The 22,101-nt window shown below is 44.0% G+C and overlaps 6 protein-coding genes across 7 annotated transcripts; all 6 read left to right on the top strand.

Moving 5' to 3' along the window:
- Window positions 1-1,315: 1,315 nt before the first annotated feature.
- LOC6493067 lies at window positions 1,316-5,156 on the top strand. The gene is made up of 9 exons (XM_001956946.4): window positions 1,316-1,545; window positions 1,603-1,991; window positions 2,048-2,133; window positions 2,191-2,292; window positions 2,349-2,865; window positions 2,923-4,223; window positions 4,273-4,444; window positions 4,518-4,862; window positions 4,926-5,156. Exons 1-9 carry the CDS (start codon window positions 1,428-1,430, stop codon window positions 5,055-5,057), a joined length of 3,162 nt encoding a protein of 1,053 aa, XP_001956982.2. The 5' UTR covers window positions 1,316-1,427; the 3' UTR covers window positions 5,058-5,156.
- Window positions 5,157-5,239: 83 nt separating this feature from the next.
- On the top strand, window positions 5,240-9,221 carry LOC6493068. 2 transcript variants are annotated; one of them, XM_014908712.3, is made up of 10 exons: window positions 5,240-5,525; window positions 5,582-5,973; window positions 6,028-6,113; window positions 6,172-6,273; window positions 6,331-6,847; window positions 6,900-8,201; window positions 8,271-8,323; window positions 8,387-8,558; window positions 8,615-8,959; window positions 9,019-9,221. In XM_014908712.3, the coding sequence occupies exons 1-10, from the start codon at window positions 5,402-5,404 to the stop codon at window positions 9,145-9,147; spliced, it is 3,222 nt and encodes a 1,073-aa protein (XP_014764198.1). In that variant the 5' UTR covers window positions 5,240-5,401; the 3' UTR covers window positions 9,148-9,221. The 2 variants fall into 2 exon arrangements, with proteins under 2 accessions (XP_014764198.1, XP_001956983.2); XM_001956947.4 differs by having other exon boundaries at window positions 5,241-5,525; window positions 6,900-8,323.
- A 27-nt stretch (window positions 9,222-9,248) lies between these two features.
- On the top strand, window positions 9,249-13,331 carry LOC6493069. Its single transcript, XM_001956948.3, has 10 exons — window positions 9,249-9,491; window positions 9,552-9,943; window positions 9,995-10,080; window positions 10,128-10,229; window positions 10,287-10,574; window positions 10,635-10,848; window positions 10,903-12,401; window positions 12,463-12,634; window positions 12,691-13,035; window positions 13,091-13,331. The coding sequence occupies exons 1-10, from the start codon at window positions 9,353-9,355 to the stop codon at window positions 13,220-13,222; spliced, it is 3,369 nt and encodes a 1,122-aa protein (XP_001956984.2). The 5' UTR covers window positions 9,249-9,352; the 3' UTR covers window positions 13,223-13,331.
- Window positions 13,332-13,436: 105 nt separating this feature from the next.
- On the top strand, window positions 13,437-14,372 carry LOC6493070 (seminase). The gene is made up of 2 exons (XM_001956949.4): window positions 13,437-14,029; window positions 14,129-14,372. Exons 1-2 carry the CDS (start codon window positions 13,456-13,458, stop codon window positions 14,344-14,346), a joined length of 792 nt encoding a protein of 263 aa, XP_001956985.1. The 5' UTR covers window positions 13,437-13,455; the 3' UTR covers window positions 14,347-14,372.
- Window positions 14,373-14,424: 52 nt separating this feature from the next.
- Window positions 14,425-15,369, top strand: LOC6493071 (seminase). The gene is made up of 2 exons (XM_001956950.4): window positions 14,425-15,072; window positions 15,131-15,369. The coding sequence occupies exons 1-2, from the start codon at window positions 14,460-14,462 to the stop codon at window positions 15,349-15,351; spliced, it is 834 nt and encodes a 277-aa protein (XP_001956986.1). The 5' UTR covers window positions 14,425-14,459; the 3' UTR covers window positions 15,352-15,369.
- Window positions 15,370-15,647: 278 nt separating this feature from the next.
- LOC6493072 (seminase) lies at window positions 15,648-16,565 on the top strand. The gene is made up of 2 exons (XM_001956951.4): window positions 15,648-16,271; window positions 16,327-16,565. Exons 1-2 carry the CDS (start codon window positions 15,665-15,667, stop codon window positions 16,536-16,538), a joined length of 819 nt encoding a protein of 272 aa, XP_001956987.1. The 5' UTR covers window positions 15,648-15,664; the 3' UTR covers window positions 16,539-16,565.
- Window positions 16,566-22,101: the final 5,536 nt, after the last annotated feature.

Below are 22,101 nucleotides of genomic sequence, written 5' to 3'. Positions count from 1 at the left end.
GCTGTTGCTGTTGCTGGCTGGCTGACTGGCCAGCAAGTCATCCAATTGTTGGCCAGGAAATTGTTATTATTTGTGCCTCGGCCAGGCAGATTGGACGCGAAACTTGGACAGATCTCTCTCGCTTCTTGTTCATTGCTTGCAAATTATAATTGAATGATTGCATGGCAGTCGAGCGATTTGCTCGTCATTTTCCCCAGTTGCTAGTTATGTGGACTAGACGGAAGGGGATCAATTGATATTGATTGGGGGGCCCTACTTAAAGGTAAAGGTGTCAAAACTATTGCCTCCTAATGGGCTGGAGATTTCGGATTCGTGGCCTCTGGCATTCCGATAAAAAAAGAGCCAAGTTCATTAAGTGGAAACCAGCTCGAAGCCATTTGAGTTATTGCAGAGTCCAGTCCGTTCGCTTGTCCGTGGCAGGGATCAACGTTTGACAACGAATTTATTTAAAGGACAACTTGCCACAAATAAATTTCCACAGAGTCGTAAAGGAAGTTGTAGCCACAGAAATAGAGAGAAAAAGTTCTTAAAGAAAAGGATTAAAATCTTAAAAATATGTAAAATATAAGTATAGTAATTATTTTTTAAAATATATTATTATGTTTTAATCTAGTACCTTTATATATTAATAATTACTGCTCCAGTATTTTGTAATAGTTTTTCTCCCAGTATAGCCTTTGAGCCAGGAATGCTGCCTTTGACAAAAACTGGCCTGTGTAGGAGTCGTGGAGAGCACGTCATTGTCCTCCTTGCTGACGTCCAATAATGCGACGGCTCGTTGAAATTCATTCATCAATGTAATCGATCAGACATGGCCGATTCCGTAGCATTGACATGCCACATAACATGCTCCTCTCGTATGTAAATGGAGCTTGAAAGAGTCACAAACAGACAATGCAACATAAAATTTAATCAATTTATTGGAAACGAGCTATTGTCTTTGGTCTCTGGCAGACTTGGGTCTCGGGTCTTATCCCCGGCTTTGCATCTACACTTTCTCCTCTCAGGTTGATATGGCATTCGAGAAGTATTTTCTTGGCACGAAAGCTGGCAAAGGCCAAAATAAATCTCCTGGATTTTGCTTGGGGGGGAGGTACTGCATAGTCTTGTTTTTTTTTTAAAGGGGCGGTGGTCGCACCCACCTACTTGGCTGAGTTGTGGCCAAAGTTTGGCATTAGATTATGGGCTTACGTTTGGTATTTGCTCTTTTTAGATTTTCTGGATGTCTGCCAGTCAGTAAAATCTATAAAATCTTTCTTAAAGGACTAAATGTTTGTTTTATCTTTAAAGATTTCTAAATTCTGACTAGTTGCCTTTCAAAAAATCGACTTTTGACAGACACTATTTATTTCAAATATAAACAATCATACAATGCTAAAATTATACCTATAATACATTTATACGACTAGTAAACTTATTTCTCAAGGATGCCTGCAGAAGCGATTCCCAAGATAAACCTGATCCCGCTGTCGGAGGTTAACGAGCGGGAGGCTAAGTACTTGCTTCGTCTGGCGGATGTCACCACTAGTGGGGAGCTAGTTAAGAGTATGTCCAATTGTCCTTCAAGATATCATGTATACTGAATCTAAAACATGCCAACAGAATCCGAAAAGGACTTCCATCAATCGGAGGCCCTCCGAGTCCGTAAGGAACACTGGGAGCACTATTTGCGATGCGATGGCATTCCCAGACCTTATGTGCCCGTCGATGTGCGAACTTTTATTGCCAAAATTCGGCACTTTGACGATATCGAGTCGAAGGGCTCGGTTAGCTGGACGTTGTCGATAGATGAGAGAAGCATCCTTAACCAGAACATATTCCGGACGGACAAGACCAGGGACAAAATGCGCTCCACTAAGGATGATCCCGGGGGTCACTATGAAAACGACATAGAGAAGTGTCTGGAAACCCTGAAACAAATGGACACAATGCTAGACAATCAAGCTGAACTGGAGCTTATGACCACTAAGGTCCAGTATGAAATAATGGAAGTAAGTAATGTAAGTGGTGGTAGTCTATATATTTAGTAATCTAAGTGGGTTTTCAGACTTATTCGGAGCTCGAGGAGGAAATAAATCAACTTTTCAATCGGCTCACCTATCGAATAATGCACATGCAATCGGCTTATATGATGTAGGAACTAGTGGTCTGAGATCTAAATTATTTATAGTAACATTTTCATTATTTAAGCACTGAGGATAACAAAGTGGCCACCTGGAGCCACCGGACTGGTCCATGGCAATTGGATTTGTGGGGTCTATTGAACGTTTCCGTACTTTTCAATCAATTAGAGTTAGTATTCTTATTACCAAAAGCTATTTTCTTAAATTAATGTTGGTCCTTTGAAGAATTCCAGTGATGTTGGCCACTTTCGAAACGACTGGGGTGACAGTCCAGGTGCCAATGAGCATGCTGGTGGATTGCATGACCCTTCGCAGCATTCACACCGAATTCGATAATTTTTCGCAAAATGCAAAGAGTTTTGAGCCGCCGATTATGTCAAGTACCAATTATCCCAATGCCGGGATATTGGATATGCAGGAATCCATGATCAACGAATGGATTATGCAGCAGGATCTCCAGGAGGAGACATTGGCCGAGATGTTGCACCGGCGGGAGGAGTACGAGGAAGTTATGGCAGATATCGCCATAAGGGTCGAACAAGCGGCCAAGGAGGCCAAGAGTGGCAATGAGGGTAAAGGACCAAAGATAATTATACCAAAAGCTCCGAGGGAGCCGCCATTAGTGCCCCCCAACATGTTCCCCGATATCTACAACGATTTTCTTAGGATAGAGGACAGCCAGAATACGGCATTCCTCGACGAGGTCTACCATCCAAGGAATCTACGCCTGTTTCCTGGGGAGGTGCGCACAGGAAGTTGAGGATCTCATCCCATATCATTAATTAAATTTAATTTTCAGATCAATTTGAGGGAGTGCATCATCCAGGGTGGCATCTATTCGATTATGTTTGTGCGGCGACCCGATCAGACCGAGTTCAACAAGTTCAACATTGTGTGGCACGAGGACGATCGGCTGTTGCACACGATGCCCGAGCTGGTGGCCGAGACGAAGCGCAATCACCATGCCACGGAAATGATGAGAAGGAGCCGGGCAACGTTAGTAACTCCGGCGAACGCCAAACTGGAGGATTCCGATCTGCCATTCTTCCACGTCAGCATCCAACTGCCGCCGGATTTGTGCAAGTGGAGCGAACCGGAGGTGTGCCACTTTCTGACAGAGATGCAATTAGTTCCACCTGAGCCCAGACGCACGCTTGCCGAATTTGGCGCCTCCTCGGATCAGAATACACGAGCATCCACTGCAGATTCTCGCTCCAGTATTCGGCAAACCACTCGACTGTCCGTGGATTCGACGACGAATATATTTCGACCCACCATCCGAATGATGCTCCGGCATACCCGTTACAGTGGTATAGGTAGTATTTCCGCCGGGCTTATGCTCAAGGATTTCACATTAAAGGACAGACTGCTTAGCCACCTGCAGGTACGGAACGTGGAGAGACATGCCATCCCGCGGATAATCTCTTCATTTAAATTTCCGGCTGACTTTCTCGATGATTTGCCGGATGTGGAAGTAAGCACCAACAAAAAGGGTCTGTTTAAGCGACAGGATGCTGAAGTAGTGGCGAAAAGGCCGGAGCTGGGCTTTGACTACGAGTCCCAGTTGGAAACACCAGAGCGGATGTATCCCTATTTTCCGAAAGTGGAGCCGGTGCAACAAGCTGATTCCGACTTAGAAGATTCGGACGAACCTCAGGAGCTTACCCTTGCGGGTACATCACACACCATGCACCAATTGATCGAGGATCTGAACAACATCAAAGTCAAGTATAGGGCCAAGCCAAACGAACTACTCAATCAGCCCGACGAGCCGGAAAAGAAGCAGCCTAAGGAAAAGGTCAAGGAGGAAGTCGTCCCTGAAAACACGTCGACTCCCAAGAAGGACGAAAAGGAACCGACGCCTGGGAGACGAAGGACCAAACGTTCCACTGCTATTAGACCAGAGTCGGAATTTCGGGGCTCGGATAAGTTTGAAGAGGTGACCCATTGGACGACAAAGCACATCATTGATCTGGAGATCAATAAGGTTACCCACAAGCTTACCTTTAAAACGGATCGTCTGGGCATTTTTGGACTCGCCTTTAAGCGGTACGATCATTTCCCTTTTCGGGAATGGTCTCTGCAACCCAATGAGGAGAAGTAAGTCGAGGTCTCCGGTTAATCCTGGCTAACTCTTCTCCAATTTCAGTCCGGAAGAGGTCATCTTTTCCTTGGACACCTTCCATGTACGCATTCTTTTCTACATCAGTGCCAAGGGAGTGCGTGGCTATGTGACGGACATAATAAAAGGATATGCCGCCAAACCAGTAAAGTATCTGGAAATCAAGGAACCGATTGTTGATTTTAAAATGTTGCGCAAGGTGAGTTTATATTTGTGGGGAAAGGTTTATATCTTTCCATGTGCTACCAGATTTTTGACAAACACTCCCTTAGATTTTCGTGGCGAAGAACATAAACATATTCGCCGAACATGACGCCAGTTTCTATATCACAAACGGCTACTACTCGATGAAGCACGTGGCCTCTGAGCAGCATACCTACAAAATGATGGCCCTGCACTGCAAAAGCATGAAGTTCTATCGATCGAGCTGGAATCGACTGGCCAATCGCCGGGACATTATACTGGGAATGAAGTTAGCCAAGGATAATACCGACTACTCGGAGGTCACGGTACGCATTCAACCCGAAAGCACCACCTTTGTAACAGTCACAGAGAACTGCTCAGACCAAGAGAATGTGATAGTGCTGTCCTACAAAAATACGTGGCGTAATATTGGAGTTAGTATAGCCTTTAGGAATTAAATACGAGGAGCAATGTGTCTTTAATTTGATATTTTACAGAATTTCACGGACCTTCATATGGCTGTTTGCTCAATGTCTCCCACTGCCTTGGAATCGCGAAATAAGGATTCTTTGCTCCTTTTTTACGTTAAGAAAATGCTATCTCTATCTCGACCGTTGAGCTTTTCATAGGATTTGTCTATTTTTTCGATATCCAATCTTGTATACTGCTACCATTCTACCTTTCACGATAAGACAATGGAATAAAAACATCAATTAAATGGAATTGGATTTAATTATGTGTGATGTTTAATAATGTATTGCAGAAGCATGAACCTAATTAATATCATAAAACATGACAAGCCTTGTCTTAACCTTCATAACATAACATCTACTCAAACACTAAACGACAAAAAAACAAAACATCGAAACACAATAAACAAACAAAACAAAACATACTTAATAAAATACAAAAAGACACAAAAACCACTTAATCCTTACACTTAATCCTTGAACACGGTGTCCTTATCGACAAGATGGTGAAAAGAAAATCGGCTGAATCTAAAGAAGTATTTCTCAGCGAATCGGAACAGGCGGATAAACAAAAAAAGTACTTCAACCGGATTCAGGACGTAGTCACCACCTGCACTATATTTAAAAGTTTGGCTCAATTTTAATTTTAAATTAATTCCATACCTAACTATTTATGACTCCAGATGCTGTTGAGAATTTCAAGGAACTTGAGGTCGAGCGGGCAATCAAGGAACGATGGGAACAATATCTTCGATGTGATGAGATACCCAACCCATCTGAACCCGTCGAGGTGAGAACCTTTCTGGCCAAAATTCGTCACTTCGAGGAGATCGAAGCGAACACCTCCCGGGACTGGACTCTGCAGGTCGACGAACGTTCCATTTTGACTCAGAATATCTATGCCAAAAACTTGACTCGAGAAGTTTTGAGAAAAGCCCTGAGCGACAACCCAGGCTTGTATTATGGGGTTAATATAAGCAACTGCCTGGAGACCTTGGATCAAATAGATATTTTTGTGAACAACGAGGAAGAGATATTGGCACTTGCTCCCCAAACGCGACAAGAAATATTTGAAGTGAGTAAATCGCACATTAAATCTATACACCAGATGGTATAATCTTTTTTTTAGGTTTATAAAGAGGTGCAACAGGAAATTGTTAGCCTTTTCGATCGTCTTGCCTATCGAATATTGAGAATGCAACGAGTTTATATGAGGTAGGTAATTTTAAAATTAACAAAAACCGTATTTGATGTCAAATTGTATTTCTATTAGCTCTACAAATGGAATTGTGGGCCATTGGGGTTACAGTTGCGATTCGTGGCAGATGGATATTTGGGGTCTTTTCAATGTTCCTATCCTTTTTGAGCAATTACCGTAGGTTTTTAAAAAAATGGCTAGGACGTTTTTAAATCATTTTAAATTTTGTATAAGGGTCCCCGTAATGTTGGCCGAGTTTCCTTGCTCAGGTGTGGAAGTCCAGGTGCCAATATCTGTCCTAGACGATTGCCTCACCATCCGATGTGTCCACACCAGCTTCGACCATTACTCGCAGAATGCCCATAGCGCCCCGGATTATGTGGTCGATAATGACTACATGCCCAGTGCAGGCATCAAGGACATGGAGGAGTCGCTTATTAGCGAATGGTTACTGCAGCAGGACATTCAATCGGAAGTATTGGACGCCATGAATCAAAGGTATCAGGACTATCAGGATACATTGAACCTAATTGCCGAAAGAACAGAACAGGCTGCCAAGGCCGACAAATCCGATGCGGACGGAAGGAAGTCCAAGATAATTATTCCAAAGATACCGAAACTGGTGAATCCGGTGCCGCCGGGCATGCTACCCGACATTTATCAGGAGTTCATCCATCGCGAAGAGAAACAATATAAAAGCTTCCTCGATGTAGCCTACGATCCCAAACATATTAGCCTAATGCCGAAAGATGTAGGTACTTCCTAGTTATTAGAGCTCTAAACTCATAAGTATCGTTCTTTAGCTTAATATGCGAGCGCACATCATAGCCGGTGGAATCTATTCATTGATGGTTGTGCGGCGTCCGGAACAGACAGCCTATCAGAATCTCAGTGTTCTCCTCCATGAGGATCAACGAAAGATAAAGAACTTAGCTGACGTGGTGTGTCGGACCGATTTCAAGGGCCAATCCATGAGCCTTCGGGTTTCTGAGTTCGTCAGGGCGGATCAACGGAACAGCCTATTCAAGTTGAACGAGAGCGACTTGCCGTACTTCCATGTGACGATGAAGCTGCCCCCGGATCTCTGTAGATGGGGCACTCCCAAGGTGTGTCAATTTCTAAGCAGCACCCATAAAAACATAACGAGAAGAAAACGATCTACGGCTCATCTAAGCTTCTTTGACTTCAAAAGGGTTTCAAGTCGCTGCTCGTATATCACTAACAACTCTAACTCGAGAATGTCCTTGTTGGCCAACGCGTTTGCTCCCCCATTGATGTCCATACTGAGGTTCAGCAAAATGGCTATGCCGGTGGATCGGGTTTTTCGACGAAAGGATTTTCATCTGGACAAAAGGCTGAGCAAGATGGAAGTGATGAACTTAAAAAATGCCTGCATACCCCGCATAATATCGTCCTTCAAGATGCCCAGGGATTACCTTGATGTCCCCAAGGACGCTGAATCTCAAGCTAAATCCCATGCCTTGGTTAAGCGTTTCGATGTTGCCGATACCGTGGAGGAGGCCCCTAAGATGGATAACTTCGAGTTCGAAGTGCAAGATGATCCTGAACGAATGTTCCCTCACTTTGAAACTCAGTATAACGAGCTATTTGATGAATCCGAGGTGGATCAGCTCGATGGCACTAAAAAGACCGCCAACGGGCTGGTGGCCACTTTCGACTCGATTATGCTCCAGTACATGAGCAGACCCAATGCCATTTTGCGTCAGATCGATGTTAATGCCAAAAAAAGCGTAAAAAAAGGTGCTGTAGAAGAACAGCCGATTTTGGATGATTTGTTTAAAAGGAAGTCCTTAAAAAAGTCTGTCACGAGCGAGACTACCAAGCTGGCAAGGAAATCAGATGCAGGCAAAAAAGTCATTTCGCTAAATGTTCCATCAAGGCTCAGTATGAGAACTTCAGAAATGAGCTTTAAAGCACCATCGAGGGACAATCTACAAACGAAAAAGCCACGTGGTTCTAAAAAAAAGTCAAGGGATACTAGTAATTTATCGTTGCCTCAAGGCTACGATGATGATGAGGATGAATATGAATTTTCTACAGAAACAGTTCAGCAATGGTCGACTAAGCACATTAAGGACATGAAGGTAAATATGGAGGACAACACCATTAGCTTCAAAACCGATCGCTTGGGTATCTTTGGATTTTCTTTTAAGCGATACGAGCACTTTCCATTTCGCGATTGGGTCCTGCAGCCGAACGAGGAAAAGTGAGTAGCTCGTCCTAGTTTTATTCATTAATATTTAGGATAATTTGTTTCTTTTTATTTCAGTCCCAATGAGGTCCTGCTGAAATTGGACACATTCCATGTGCGAACCTTCTTTTATATCAGTGCCCAGGGAGTGCGTGGCTATGTCACTGATCTATCCAAGGGTTACACGGCCAAACCGGTCAAGTATCTCGAAATCAAGGAGCCCATTTCTGACTTTCGTGTGTTTCGTAAGGTGAGTTCGATGAATTTTGCACAATGCCAAATTCATAATTCTTTGAAATTTTTTAGCTACTCATTGACAAAAATCTAAACATTTTTGCCGCGAACGATGCCAGCTATTACATAGACAATGGTTACTTTTCCATTAAACACGTGGCCTGTGAAGAACACACGTATAATGTGATGGCACTCTACTGCAAGATCATGAAATTTTATCGATCCAGTTGGAACCGCCTGGCCCTACGCCGAGATATCTTAATCAACATGAAGTTCGTCAAGGACACCTCCGATCTCTCGGATGTGACAGTCCGAATCTGTCCCGAGGGCGCCACGTTCGTCAAGGTGACGGAAAAGTGCTCCGATGACGTTGACGTTGTGAAACTCACCTACGAGGAAACGTGGCGAAATATTAGTGTAAGTTTCATTCTTAATATTTTAAGCCAATAAACCTACTAACTAGTTATAACCCTTAGACCTATGCGGACCTGAATCACGCCATTTTATCGATGAATCCCCATTCAGAGGATTTAAACAAGGAAATCAAGCTCTTCGTCAATATTAAACGATTTCTTAGTGAGATTCGTATCTTAAGTTACTCGTAGTATCGAAATATTTGTGTATCCATTTAAACTCATATACTGATCACACTGACCTAATAAAGTGATTTCTATAAAAATGCCTTAGTTGTCAAAAAACACACAAGGGGTATACACACAAAAACTACACCCAAAAAAGACAAAAAAAAATATTTAAAAAATAATAAAACATTAATAAAAATATTAAAAACACTAAAAATATAAATAAAAAATGGTTAGGCGTTCGAAAAAAAGGACTTCGGAAAGCAGATTATCGGTGGCTGTTATCACGGAGGAAGAGTGGATGGCTAGAACGCTAAAATATGTTCAGCGGTTGCAGGACCTCCATACCAGTTCGAATTTAGTAAAAGGTATAAAAATGCTATCTTTATTCACTTGAATTGGGAATAGGCCTGGCTTATATTTTTCAGAAGCCAAGGAGGAGTGCACGGAACTAATGTTCCAACAATTGATGAACGAAAAATGGAAAACCTATGTCTCCTGCGATGGCTTGCCCGATTCCGAACAACCCCGTGACATTCGGAGTTTTCTCTTCCAGCTGCGTACTGAAGAGAAGGCGAACAAGAAAGACGACATTAGCTGGGTCCTCTCCGTGGATGAGCGCAGTATCCTGTCCCAAGCTCCCGAACGCCAGGACTTCACACGCGAAACGCTCTTAGAGACGACCCGACCGGAAATAGGAAAGTTCTATGACGACACCATCCTGCGAATTTTAGAGACCCTCAAACGCGTCCAACAGACTCTTCGTGAGGAGGATACCATCTTAAGTATGCCGGTCACCCGAGTTTTCGAAATGGCTAAGGTGGGTCCTCAAATCCATTCAAACATTGCCCATCAAATCTATGTTTCTTAGATGCCCGCCGAACTGTATGCGGAAATAGTAACATTCTTCGACAAACTCTCCTACCGGGTCATTTCTTCACCTGAATCCTATATGACGTAAGATGTCCTTTTTTCAGGAAATGTAATAATTTTAATTATTTTAGGGCCAAAGGCTGTATGCTCGCCGATTACTGCTACAAAGCCAAGAACTTTAACTTCCAATTGTGGGGTCTGCAGGACGTCCCTGTGCGTTTCAATTATATGACGTAAGGGTTGGGATGGGAGGACCTAGGAGATTATTTTAACAATATATTTTTGCTCAGGCTGCCCTTACTATACGCCGATTTAGGTTGTGTTGGAGTAACCGTGCAGCTGCCTCTGAGCGTCCTCCACGACAACCTGACCCTAAGATGTATACACTTCTTTTTCGACCCGTACTCCCATCTGGCCAAGAGCTACGAGCTCCCCGGCGACCAGGGCAATACTCCCATTTGTGGAATTATGAACATCGAGGACAGTGCCGCCAGCGAATGGGCAGCCCAGGTGGACATTCAGGAGGAGCTAATGCTAAAAATGTCCAACCAAATGCAAGTCTATCAAGATGCTATGGAGTCTGTTGAAACTATAATCTTTCGTCTGATTATTATTTTATATTTGATAATTTTTTCTAGGGTCATTGAAGCTGAAAAGACAAAGATCGCTGAAAATAAGGAAATGAGATTAGAGAATAAACCCCCTTCTAAGTTGCCAAAGAAGCCGCAGGAGTTACCAGAGGGCAAGGTCCCTGATCCTTATAAGATCTTTATTGATAGAGAAGAGCAAGAGTGCAAAGATTTTTTTATGGAAACATTCAATCCCCGCAACATTAATCTGTTGCCATTTGAAGTGGGTAGATCACCCATTTACATTATGATTAAATTTTTTTGAAATTTATTTTAGGTAAATCTCCGGCAATATATAATGATGGGAGGTATTTACTCTATGGTCTTTCTGCGAAAACCCAAGCATACCGCTTTTCAGAAATTCAATATAACGATGCACGAGGAGGGTCGGACTTTGCATGTCGAACAACTCCAGGCAGACATCGGGTTGGAGGACGAGGTTGGTCCAAGTGGTACGAAACGGAGCCATGATTTTTCGTTGATTACGGAGCCCGACCTTCATCTGAACCAGGACGACTTACCATACTTTATCCTGACCTTTAAGATGCCCTTACATTTATGTCGGTGGGGCGAACCGATGGTCTGCCAGTTCATTGAAGAGGAGGTACAGGGACCGGAGGCCGAGGTGGAGGAACTCACCGAGGATGTTGACAAAAAGCACAAAAAAAAACCAAAAAAGCCGCGAAAACCTGAAAATCCTACTTCCGCAAGGAGGAGCACAATATCAAAGAGCGTAGCGGAGAGTCAAGCCTCGGCAGATCTTTCTGCAAGAGGGAAACCCATAAGTCATCGATCGCTGGCTGTACGGGAGAGCTCCTTGAACATCTACCGGCCCTCGGCCATAGATTTGCTCCGCCGTAGTGCTTCCTACCCAAGTGTTCCCGCCGATTTGGTGAAGAACTTTTACCTACAACAGGGACCTCTGAAGAAGAAGGAAATGCAGATAATGCAGCGGTACTGCATACCTCTATTATTGTCCTCGTTCAAGTTCCCGCAGGAGTTTCGAGACGAGGCTCTAGAAGACGAGCAAACGAATAAGAAGTCAGTAGGTCCACTTTATCGCCGTCGTGTCATAGAGGCCGATGTGGAAAAGGACGTGACTGCCGACGTTTACACATTCAATTACGAGGATCAGTCCAAACCTGAGCGAATATATCCTATATTCGAACGAACGCCCGAAATGAATATGGAGGAAAATGAGTTGAAACCACAAGATTCACAGCATAGTCAAGGTGATGACATGACACTTTATCAATTTATGACTACCCTCGAGAACATAAAGGGAAAATATGAAGAGAGTGCCAAAAAGATATTTAATCAAACGGCACCACAAGGGGTGAAGATACCCCGAAGACTTCATCATGCAGATACTCCAGTGAGTTCATCTCGAGTCGAGCGCGCCGGTTCCAGAAGTCGCAGGAATACGAGTGTTGTCTTGGCGTCTAATAAGGACGCTCCTAGTTCAACTACTGTGGGCGTAGAATCGGAAAAAGATGCCGAAACGGATTTGGGTGATTCAGAAATCGGCGATGGAACAGGAGCACGCAAGAGCCGTATTCCCGGATTAACGCCTTCCGCCGCTCCAACGTCAAAGAAATATGTCGAATTAACAAAGGTCACCCACTGGACCACCGAGTATATTCTGGAGTCGAACTTCGACTATGAACTTAAAGTCTTGACCGTTAAGACCGATCGCTTGGGTGACTTTGGGTTTGCCTATCCGCGATATATTCATTTTCCCTTTCGGAATTGGGAACTTGACCAAAATGAATTAAAGTAAGTCGTTAGGTCATTTTAATATTTCTATTTTTTCTTCTTTTAACACACTTTTTATTAGTCCTGATGAGCTAATCTTTACCGTGGACACCCAGTTCGTACGAGTGGTCTTTTTCATCAGTAATAAGGGTATTCGAGGATATGTGATTGATATTCCAAAGGAGTACGTAGCCAATCCGCTTAAGTATTTGGAGATCACTGAACCGATTGTTGATTTCGTCGAGTTGCGCAAAGTATTAGTCCATTCCATATTTAAAGTCGTATTTGTATTTTAAAAACCTTTAAACAGCGCTTTCAGGACATGAACCTGAACGTGTTTGCGGAACTCGATGCCAGTTGCTACATCGACCAGGGATATTTCTCCATAAAGCACTTGGCAGCGGAGTTGCACGTCTACGATATAATGTCTATTCACTGCAAGCTGATGAAGTTCTACCGCTCCGACTGGAACCGTCTAGCCACTAACCGTGACCTAATCCTTCGGCTGCGCAATCCCAAGGACATGCATGATGCATCCGAGGTCACGGCCAGGGTAACTCCCGAGTCAGCGACCTTCGTGGAGGTGTCTGAAGTCTGCACCGAAAACGTCGACGTCATCAAGCTGTCCTATCAGTCCACTTGGCGCAATATCGGGGTAAGTTAAGGCTTTGCTAAAGGGGATTAGATCCAATATATATAGACCTTTTTAGAGTTATACGGACCTGCACCAACTGATCAACTCCATGTATCCGAATGCCACGGATATGCGAAATCGAGACTCCAAGCAAATGTTCTACTTGCAAGAGCTCCTGCGCGAAATTCGACCTCTGAGCTTCTCGTAGTCCGCGGACGCTGCTAAATTAACTCCAGAATTGCACAACAAAATAATAAACATACACAGACATATGTATACTTCTAAATTACTTGCAATTAAACTCAATTGCCATCCGACTTCGTATTTTAAATAGTTTTGCATTTTTCTCGCTTAACTGGCTTCTCTACGCCGGATCGGTTCCGGATTCCTGAGTTTTGTGTCAGAGAGTTTTGGTAAGTTATTTTTCAATTTGTTGCCACAATGCAATGCCTTCGGGCTTTGAGTTGCCTGCTGGCTGTATCGAATGTCCTGGCGGAGGACCTCAACAAAACTATAGCGCCTCAGCGTCCAAGTCCACGAGTCATCAACGGCTATCTGATCACAAACGAAAAACTGGGTGGATTCTTGATAGCGATGCGTTACGACGACGAATTCATCTGTGGCGGCAGCTTGATCAAGGAGAGCATTGTCCTGACAGCGGCCCACTGCTTCATTCGGCGTTACAATAAATCCAAATGGACGGCCGAGGGCGGGATCTCCAACCTCACGGAATCGGGAGTTCAGCGCTACATCAAGAAATTCGCCTGGCCCATCCAGTTCCGGAGAAAAACTATGGACATGGATGTGGCCTTGGTGCTGCTGAATGCACCCATGGTGGGTATTGGAATCGACACCATCCCTCTGTGTTCTCACACCGTTAGCACAGGCACCACGCTCCAAGTTTCTGGCTGGGGATTAATCTATCCGAGGACTGCCGAGCCCGAAAATCTTCTTAGAGCCGTGGCAGTGCCGGTGATAGATAGAAACAAATGCCGACAAGCCTATCGGCCGAAGGGTGAGTATTTCGAGTAATAATTTTTATATTTCTAGAGGTGGTATTACAGCTATCATATCGTCATGCCACTTTACTAATAAAACCTTATTTTCTCTATAGTTCTCATAACGGAAAACATGATCTGTGCTTCAGTTTTGGGTAAAAAAGATGCCTGCATGTACGACTCCGGAGGACCCCTGGTTTACCAGAACGAGGTATGCGGAATTGTGTCCTTTGGCATCGGATGTGCCAGTGACAAGTATCCCGGCGTCTATACAGATGTGTATAAAGTGGCTCCCTTTATTGAGAAGACCATGAAGAAGTTCCTACAGGGTTAATAAATTGTTTCAACGAAGAAAGAAAAGGTTTTCTGTTCCACTTGAATGGCCTATTTCCACTTCAATTTCACGATTGTTTATACTTCAAGCGAGACAGAGCAGAGTCTCGGGCTATGGCAAATCTTTGGGCCTGCTGCCTGCTCGCTATCAGCTTCAAATGGATGGACGTCCTGGGCCAGGATCTAAACCAGACCATCGATCTGGGAAAGCTGGCAAAGGTAGTTGCACCACTAGCAACTGTACATGCTCGTGTTGTGGGAGGTGAGATGACCACCATAGAGAAACTGGGCGGATACTTGATTGCCCTGCGCTACAAGAAGGACTTCATATGCGGAGGTTCTCTGATCCACGACCTTATTGTCCTGACGGCAGCTCACTGCTTCATTGGTCGTGAGCAGGTGAATAATTGGCAGGCCGAGGGCGGCATCACCAAACTGACCGACAAGGGCGAGGTCCGCAAGGCCAAGAAATACATCAGATCCGGCAGCTTTCGAGTGGATGATTTGAACATGGATGTGGCGGTGATGCTACTCCAAAAACCGATGACCGGTAAGAAAATAAAAAAAGTGTCGCTTTGCTCAAAGGATCTCAAGGAGGGGACGAAGCTCACAGTTTCCGGCTGGGGACTAACCGAACCTAAACAGGTGAAGCCGGTGAAGGAACTACGTACGGTTACAGTGCCAATTATCAACAAAAAGAAATGCCGGCAAACATATCGACCTACATGTAAGTCAAAATAGGGAGTTACAACAACATTATTGTTATAATTATTAAAATATTGTAGCCAATATAACGAACAGCATGCTATGCGCCTCGGTTCTGGGTAAACAGGATGCCTGCACTTTTGACTCCGGAGGACCTTTGGTCTACGGCAACGAGGTCTGCGGAATTGTATCCTTCGGCATCGGATGTGCCAGTAGTCGCTATCCTGGCGTCTATACGGATGTGTTCTATGTGAAGAAGTTTGTCGAGGAGAGCATGAAGAATTTATTAGATAATAAATAAAGTTTTTAGACCCTAAAAGCCTTCATAATAAATATTCAATTTCAGTTTTGAGTAATCTACCATCTTGGATGATTTTTTTTATATTTTAGACCTCTAGGGTTGTTGTTTCCTTCTGGTTTGGACATCACGTTACCCCACATTGGTTCCCTTTTGAAGACACATACGTTTCTGAGGACAGCTAAAAATTAAATAAGAATTTAAAAATACTATAAAAGTATCATATGCTTCGCTTTAATGGATTTCTTTCCGCTCAGGATTGGCGTTCTGAATTAGTTGAACTGGATATGGGATCGTCCACAAAATTCCACCAGTGATGCATCTTTTGCCTTACTTGCTACTTGTGTTTTTCTTTCAGTGGAAAGATGTCCTGGCCGTTAACCTAAACCAAAGCGTCGATGTGGGAAAGCTGGCCAAGTTAATCAGGCCACCGATTCATTCGGGCCGTGTCGTTGGCGGCGAAGTTACCACAAACGACAAGCTGGGAGGGTACTTGATGGTCCTGCGCTACAGCAAGGACTTTGTCTGCGGCGGAACTCTGATCCACGACTTTATTGTCCTGACAGCAGCCCACTGCTTCACTGGCCGGTCTGACAGTAAGGAATGGACGGTAGAAGGTGGTGTTTCGAAACTTACGGATAGCGGAATATTACGCAAAGTGAAGAGCTTCATCCTGTCCAGTCAGTTTCGGGACAGTGATATGCACATGGATGTTGCGCTGGTACGCCTGGACAAAGCTATGACGGGTAAGAATATTGGAAAGCTGGCTCTGTGCTCAACACATTTGAAAACGGGAGCTGTTCTGAGGGTTTCCGGGTGGGGCATGCTCAAGGAGGCGGGTGTTGGACCTGAAACATTGCTCCGAACGATTATGGTGCCAATTGTAGAAAAAAAGAAATGCCGTCAAAATTATAAGCCCTCTGGTAAGTTTATCCCTTAAGGAAATGCTAATTAATATTTATGTAACGCTTTTTTTAGCGGTTATTACGGACAGTATGTTTTGTGCCTCGGTTATGGGCAAAAAGGATGCCTGCACTTTCGACTCGGGCGGTCCTCTGGTCTACAAAAACCAAGTCTGCGGGATTGTGTCCTTTGGATTGGGATGCGCCAGTCCTCGATATGCAGGCGTCTACACGGATGTTGTATATGTTAAGCCTTTCATCGAGAAAACCATGAAAATATTATTGTAATATAAAATTGCACTCTACAATTGGCAACGCTTCAGGGTGTTTTGTTCGGCTTTATTCGCTTTCATTAACGACTGTGATGAAGATCTGCTGCCTTTTGGGTTTAAGTCTAGGCTGGCAGCATGTCCACGGTAGGGTCTTAAGGAGTAGACTAACAGCATCAAGCCGCGGGTCATTGGAGGTTGTTTCCAAGTCCTTTTTGCGGACCTTTGTTGATGAGTTTGTCTAGTCGGCTGCCCACGATCTACTACACGATCTAGAAACTTAAAACCTATAACTTAAGTTGAAAAGTTTTTTTTTCAAAACTTATAAGAAAGGTGACTTTCGCTTCATTGTCTCTTTTTAAAGATCCAAAAAGGGGACAACACTTTCAGCGTTAATTGTTGTCATTATTTTTAATTTTTTGTAACTTTCACGCCAACACTTACCGGTCGATACTGGTCCTCCATCGGGGACCATCATGGACTCCTTTGGGCTATTGCGTGCAGGTCGCAGACGGCAGCTCCTTGATGATCATTGACTGATTCAATAATTGATTGGACTCCTCTTGCTGGGGACCGAAAAGCAAAAATTTATACAAAAAAGAGACTGCCACTCTTGGCCCTTTGCCGTGGGGCACAATTTTTTAGAAACGACTTTGGCTGGCCGTGGACTTGTGTACTTTTACTTTTGGCCCAGACCGCTATCAAAATGTAAATTAGCCGACCGACCGACCGGCCGAACGGGCGAGTTCGCGAAAAAACAGACAGGCTACCAAAAATTTATGTGGCAGTCCAATCGCATGACTGACGGCCTTTCGTCCTTTGCGTTTTCGAATTAGTTTAATAATACAATTAATTGTTATTTATAGCTTCCTTTGCGCCGCATTTATCGGAGTTGAAGAAAAGGGTAAGGAACTCTTAGCCAGACGCTAGTTTGTGGCACGCAACACATACACCAAATATAAATCAGGGGAGCCACTAATAGCTTTTAGAGGAATTTGAAAGATTTTTTCTTAGTGTCGATCAGGTAAGAGAAACCTTAGCTTAACGGTTCTAAGTTGGCCGTAATGATAGTGTTGGCCACAAAATGATCCGTCTGTTTTGTGGGTGAAGAATGGCGGTCTGACAAATGCTCCTGGAGTGGCCACTATGGAGTGGTTTTTGTTTTTATCCTCATGTTCGTTTCCTGGCTCCTTGCGTCTGCACCACAGGACACTGGTCGTTGGCTAACATAAATATCCCACCAATGACACTTTCCGTCCCGACCCGCGGCGCGAGTTCGCATTAAGTTTATTTATCTGCTTTTAAATGGCATTTTCACTTGCATATAATTCTCGTTCTCTCGTGTAATGCGCACCAGAAACAAAGGCAACATAATGTAACTGCCGCCATAACAGCACGAAGATGCCCAGATACTCCTCGGAGCAGGGCTTCCATATTCCATACTCCACACTCCATGACTACCATTTACCACTACTATTTTTAGTAGTGTCATAAATTTATGGCACATTGTGGCCACGGAACGGATAGGCCTGGGCCTCCTCCTGGCGCAAAAGTAGTCGGAGGCGGTGGGGGTTTTGTCGGTCCGACATGCAAAACAACATGCTAGCTGGCACCTACTTTGCCAATCCGGAGATTTAGAGATGCCTCGATTCGATCTTGGCTTGTAGAATGTGGTTCGAAAGTGCCCCTCATGCGATTTGCCAATCAAACGAATCAAGCTAGAAGCTAGAGCGTATTGGGATTGGGTTACACCCGTTTTATAGATACCATTTCAAATTGGTTAATTAAAAGATATAGGAGTTGCTTGGGATTAGAAACTGGTCTGTATTTTAAATCAGTTTGTATTACAGAGGTAAAGGACTTCACAGTGTTTCATTAAAAATCTATACGTTCCCATTTTCCCAGATTTAAATAATACAAATATTCCCTTAAAACGCCATCCCTAGCACTTGCCAATTAAAAAAATCAATTAGGTAGAGCGGATTTGGATTCGGTTACACCAGTTTTATAGTTACCATTTCGGATTTGTTAATTAAAAGATACACAACATTCGGAATTTCAATAGAACGGAAAGGCAAACAGATCTCTTCGAGAAACACTTGATCAATAGCGGCATTCTGTGCCTTTGTATGTATCTGAAAGATACACATGTAGGTTTTATGATGCGCTCACTGTTTCGAGTGTTTGCATGGCTTAAAAGCCAATAAAATTTGTTGTTAATTGTTTTGGTAAATTGAAAATTAGGTTTTGGGAAAAATCATCACTCAAGTATGCGTTGAACGAGTTTGAGTTCGAGTTCAGGGTTTTTGGGAGTTTCTGGGTTTCGGGGCTCTATCGGGTTTTTATGTTTGTTTGCCCAGCGCATTAACTTGGCCACTTTTAATGAACTTTGTGAGTGGACCCATCTGCCGCCGCCATTCGATCGACATCAGCGTTCTGTTTTTGGTGCCCTTTTTTTCTCTTCCACCAAACGACACAAATCGAATCGTTTTGCCGAAACCGAGCTGAACTTTAATCGGCTTAAATGTAATTTAACTTATTTCTATGACTTTTACCCCCTTTTACCCCTTCTTTCTCATCTCTCCCCATTTCTAGCTGGGCCAGCAGAAATCGGTTAATTAAAGTTGAACAAAGTTCCAAGCCGATTTCATGCCGCGTTGAATCAACAAATTGTAAACTTTTCATACCATCGGACTAAAACTGACTGGCGATTGGAGGGGCTCCAAAGCTCCCTAGCTGGCGGGGGATGGGACCATCATTTGTACTTACTTAAGTGCTTGATCATGCTGATATCATCACCTGGCAACTTTCCTTTGTGCCCTGCGTACCCACAATGCAATTAGCGGGCTCTGCGGCCGCCAGGTGGTCTTCGGGCTTCGCCATCTCCAGCATCTCTCATCGCCGCTGTGACCCGCAATCTTAAATCGAAAATCACCAAGAATCGGTTAAGGAATAAATACAAGAAATGTAATTTGTATTACATTTTGGGTGCAGCTTGCGAGAAAGAGATTTAAGACGAATTTTAGGTGCCCTTCCAAACGATTCTCAAGGGGTTTAGTTGAGAATAGAGGTGCTAGGAGTTACTTTTCTTAGTGTACTTGACAAAAGTTGTTTATTTTAAGTAATAATAGTATTAAAATTAAATAAAATTGATCCAAAAGAGACAACTTTAGCCTCCAAGTCACTATACCCACCTCATAATACTGCCGTCTCCCAAAATTCGAACTGGTGTGTTGACAGTTATTGATCGATGATATTGTAAATACAATGTTGAAATTATTTTTTCCTTAGCTCTCCATTTTTGGTCTTTTCTCGGACCTCAAACGATCATTTACCTTCAATTGTACGAACTCATTGTGTTGATTTTTAATTGACTTTTATTTTGATTTCGGCGGCAGGGCTAATGGATGCGCTTAAGCTTCATCGACTTGCCCCCTTTTCTTTTCGGGTTTTCCCGCCTCCTCCTCTGTAAATTTTCATTTTCAGGGTGTCAGAAGGAGCTCAACGTACCAATAAATGACACTGACTAATTCGGGACCATTAATCTCGACACTGCTTAGCGTCAGTCATGCTGGTCAGGTCCGTAAAGCCCATCAATATGCATCAAAATCGAATGCGAAATGTGCATGTTTACATGACTAAGAGATGCAGTTACAGGCATGGTAGGAATTTTAGTTCTGGTGGATGTTTTTCTAATAAATAAAATGGAAATATTTTATCCAAAAAATAGTTTTATAGAATATATGAACCAAATCTCTGATATATGAACCAATCTCTGAAACCAAATTCTTCTATCTATCTTCTTGAATATCTATCTTTGTTTGAGATATCTATTTGATAAATTTCTTTAAAATAATCTTTATTAAAGTACTATTTCCTTGCCCTCAATAGTAATTTGGAACTATGTCGGCATAGCCTCCATGACGAATGTGTGACCGCTGCGTCTCCGTTGGGTGTCGGTCGGTCGTTTGGTCTCCCTATGATTTGCCTCCCATTCCTTGGTGTCCAGAGCCCATGTATGAGCCCATTTCCATTCCCCATAGAGAGGTCCGTTCTCAACCCACTCCCGTTTCCCATTTCCCGTGGACGTGGACGTTTGCGGACGTGGTTGCAGACGCGGACAAGGCGCGCAATCAAGCCGCGTGTCTGGCAGTCAACTAGTCACTCACTTTGGCCAGAGACTGCGTCAGTCCGTCAGTCAAATGCTCGCTTTAATTTCGCTCTCCTCGCGATTTGCGATTTGTGAGCTGGACGTGGGGAATCGGATCTGAACCTGAGACCTGGAGCTGGAGCTGGAGCTGCATGACTACCGGGCATAATTTCTGCTCAACCGAACGAAATATGGACCCAAAATGAACACATTGCCAGGTTGGCGGTTCTGCGCACGCGCACAGTCGTTGGCCTGGCCAAGAGGCATTTTAGTTGTTTTCTTTGCTGTTACCCCCTTTTAACCCGATCCCGCCACTCCAATCCTCGCCTGGCGACACTCGTAACCGCAGGGCGACGGCGCAGCCCGTTTTCGATTAACGATTTCAAGTGGATGAGGTCGAGGACATGGACGAGGAGTAGGATGAAGGCGGAGGCAACTTGAGCGTGTGCCGGCCAAGATGGAGAGCTAGAGCTAGCTGACACTCAAAGAAATAAAAACTCTAATAGTTAAAAAGATATTTTGGATGGGGGAATAAGACTATATCTTAAAATAAATTCCATACCACTAAGTCCTGCTTTAAATGTTATATTTTTGTAATATTTTCTTCCAGTGCAAGTCCAAGTTGAGGACCTAGTCCACGGCAACGCCTTCGGTTTACATTTTACAATCCTAACAAGGTTAGGCCGGCCGGGCCGGGCCGGGCCGATAAACGGAGCTGCACTCGTTTGGTTATAAGCCTGGGCCTGAACTGAAGTGGAAGCTGGAGAGCCTGTTGGGGAGTTGGGGCTTGCAACTGGAGGTGGCACATGCCTAACCAGCAAGCGCACTACTATGCAAACACACACACACACACTGAGGGGTACTGGCCATGGCTACGAGCAGTACATACGAAATTGCACATTAAAAATGAGCAATGAGAGTAGGTTGGCGGAGGGGGGGCGTTGTGCTGTGCGGGGGCACATCGAGCCGGGCGATGTCTCTTTCTGTGGCAGAACAAGGTTGGCCACCGCCAGTGAACTGGCTCAAATAGATTACTTTAATAAAATATTGTTACTTATTTGTTTCAAAAATAGTGTATTTGCTATTAGCAAGAAAGCTTCTTATTATTTTTCAGTTGTACAGCCTGATTTCTTCCAGTGTACTTAGTCGGCTGTTTAATGCAATTCAGGCGAAAGGCGCACAAAGGGACAGCAAACAAGATGCCGAGTTGCTGATTGTGCGGGCAGCGAAGTTTCCAGCGGCAGAGGCAGCCGCAGCTCCAGCCGCAAGAGCTTTTGTCGCCGCCACAAACATGGAATATGACAGGGTCGGATGAGGGGCAGCCAAGTGGAGTAGGGAGGCATGCAACCCGGCATGCAAAGCATTGTCAAGTGGGGAGCAGGCCAAGTGCTTCACAAAATCCAAGCGACAAAGAAACGTCGCAGAACGCTGC

Source organism: Drosophila ananassae, chromosome 2R, assembly GCF_017639315.1.
Source record: "Drosophila ananassae strain 14024-0371.13 chromosome 2R, ASM1763931v2, whole genome shotgun sequence".
In the NCBI taxonomy this organism is placed as follows: Eukaryota; Metazoa; Arthropoda; class Insecta; order Diptera; family Drosophilidae; genus Drosophila; species Drosophila ananassae.
This window is presented reverse-complemented; position numbering and strand designations above follow the sequence as displayed.

Coding starts and splice junctions, on each gene's coding strand:
- LOC6493067 (XM_001956946.4), top strand. CDS start 1,428: ATGCCTGCAGAAGCGATTCCCAAGATAAACCTGATCCCGCTGTCGGAG. Junction 1,546..1,602: donor TAGTGGGGAGCTAGTTAAGA/GTATGTCCAATT, acceptor ACATGCCAACAG/AATCCGAAAAGGACTTCCAT. Junction 4,445..4,517: donor ATTTTAAAATGTTGCGCAAG/GTGAGTTTATAT, acceptor ACACTCCCTTAG/ATTTTCGTGGCGAAGAACAT.
- LOC6493068 (XM_001956947.4), top strand. CDS start 5,402: ATGGTGAAAAGAAAATCGGCTGAATCTAAAGAAGTATTTCTCAGCGAA. Junction 6,114..6,171: donor ATGCAACGAGTTTATATGAG/GTAGGTAATTTT, acceptor TATTTCTATTAG/CTCTACAAATGGAATTGTGG. Junction 6,848..6,899: donor TTAGCCTAATGCCGAAAGAT/GTAGGTACTTCC, acceptor ATCGTTCTTTAG/CTTAATATGCGAGCGCACAT.
- LOC6493069 (XM_001956948.3), top strand. CDS start 9,353: ATGGTTAGGCGTTCGAAAAAAAGGACTTCGGAAAGCAGATTATCGGTG. Junction 9,944..9,994: donor GAGTTTTCGAAATGGCTAAG/GTGGGTCCTCAA, acceptor TATGTTTCTTAG/ATGCCCGCCGAACTGTATGC. Junction 10,849..10,902: donor TTAATCTGTTGCCATTTGAA/GTGGGTAGATCA, acceptor AATTTATTTTAG/GTAAATCTCCGGCAATATAT.
- LOC6493070 (XM_001956949.4), top strand. CDS start 13,456: ATGCAATGCCTTCGGGCTTTGAGTTGCCTGCTGGCTGTATCGAATGTC. Junction 14,030..14,128: donor ACAAGCCTATCGGCCGAAGG/GTGAGTATTTCG, acceptor TTTTCTCTATAG/TTCTCATAACGGAAAACATG.
- LOC6493071 (XM_001956950.4), top strand. CDS start 14,460: ATGGCAAATCTTTGGGCCTGCTGCCTGCTCGCTATCAGCTTCAAATGG. Junction 15,073..15,130: donor GCAAACATATCGACCTACAT/GTAAGTCAAAAT, acceptor AAAATATTGTAG/CCAATATAACGAACAGCATG.
- LOC6493072 (XM_001956951.4), top strand. CDS start 15,665: ATGCATCTTTTGCCTTACTTGCTACTTGTGTTTTTCTTTCAGTGGAAA. Junction 16,272..16,326: donor TCAAAATTATAAGCCCTCTG/GTAAGTTTATCC, acceptor CGCTTTTTTTAG/CGGTTATTACGGACAGTATG.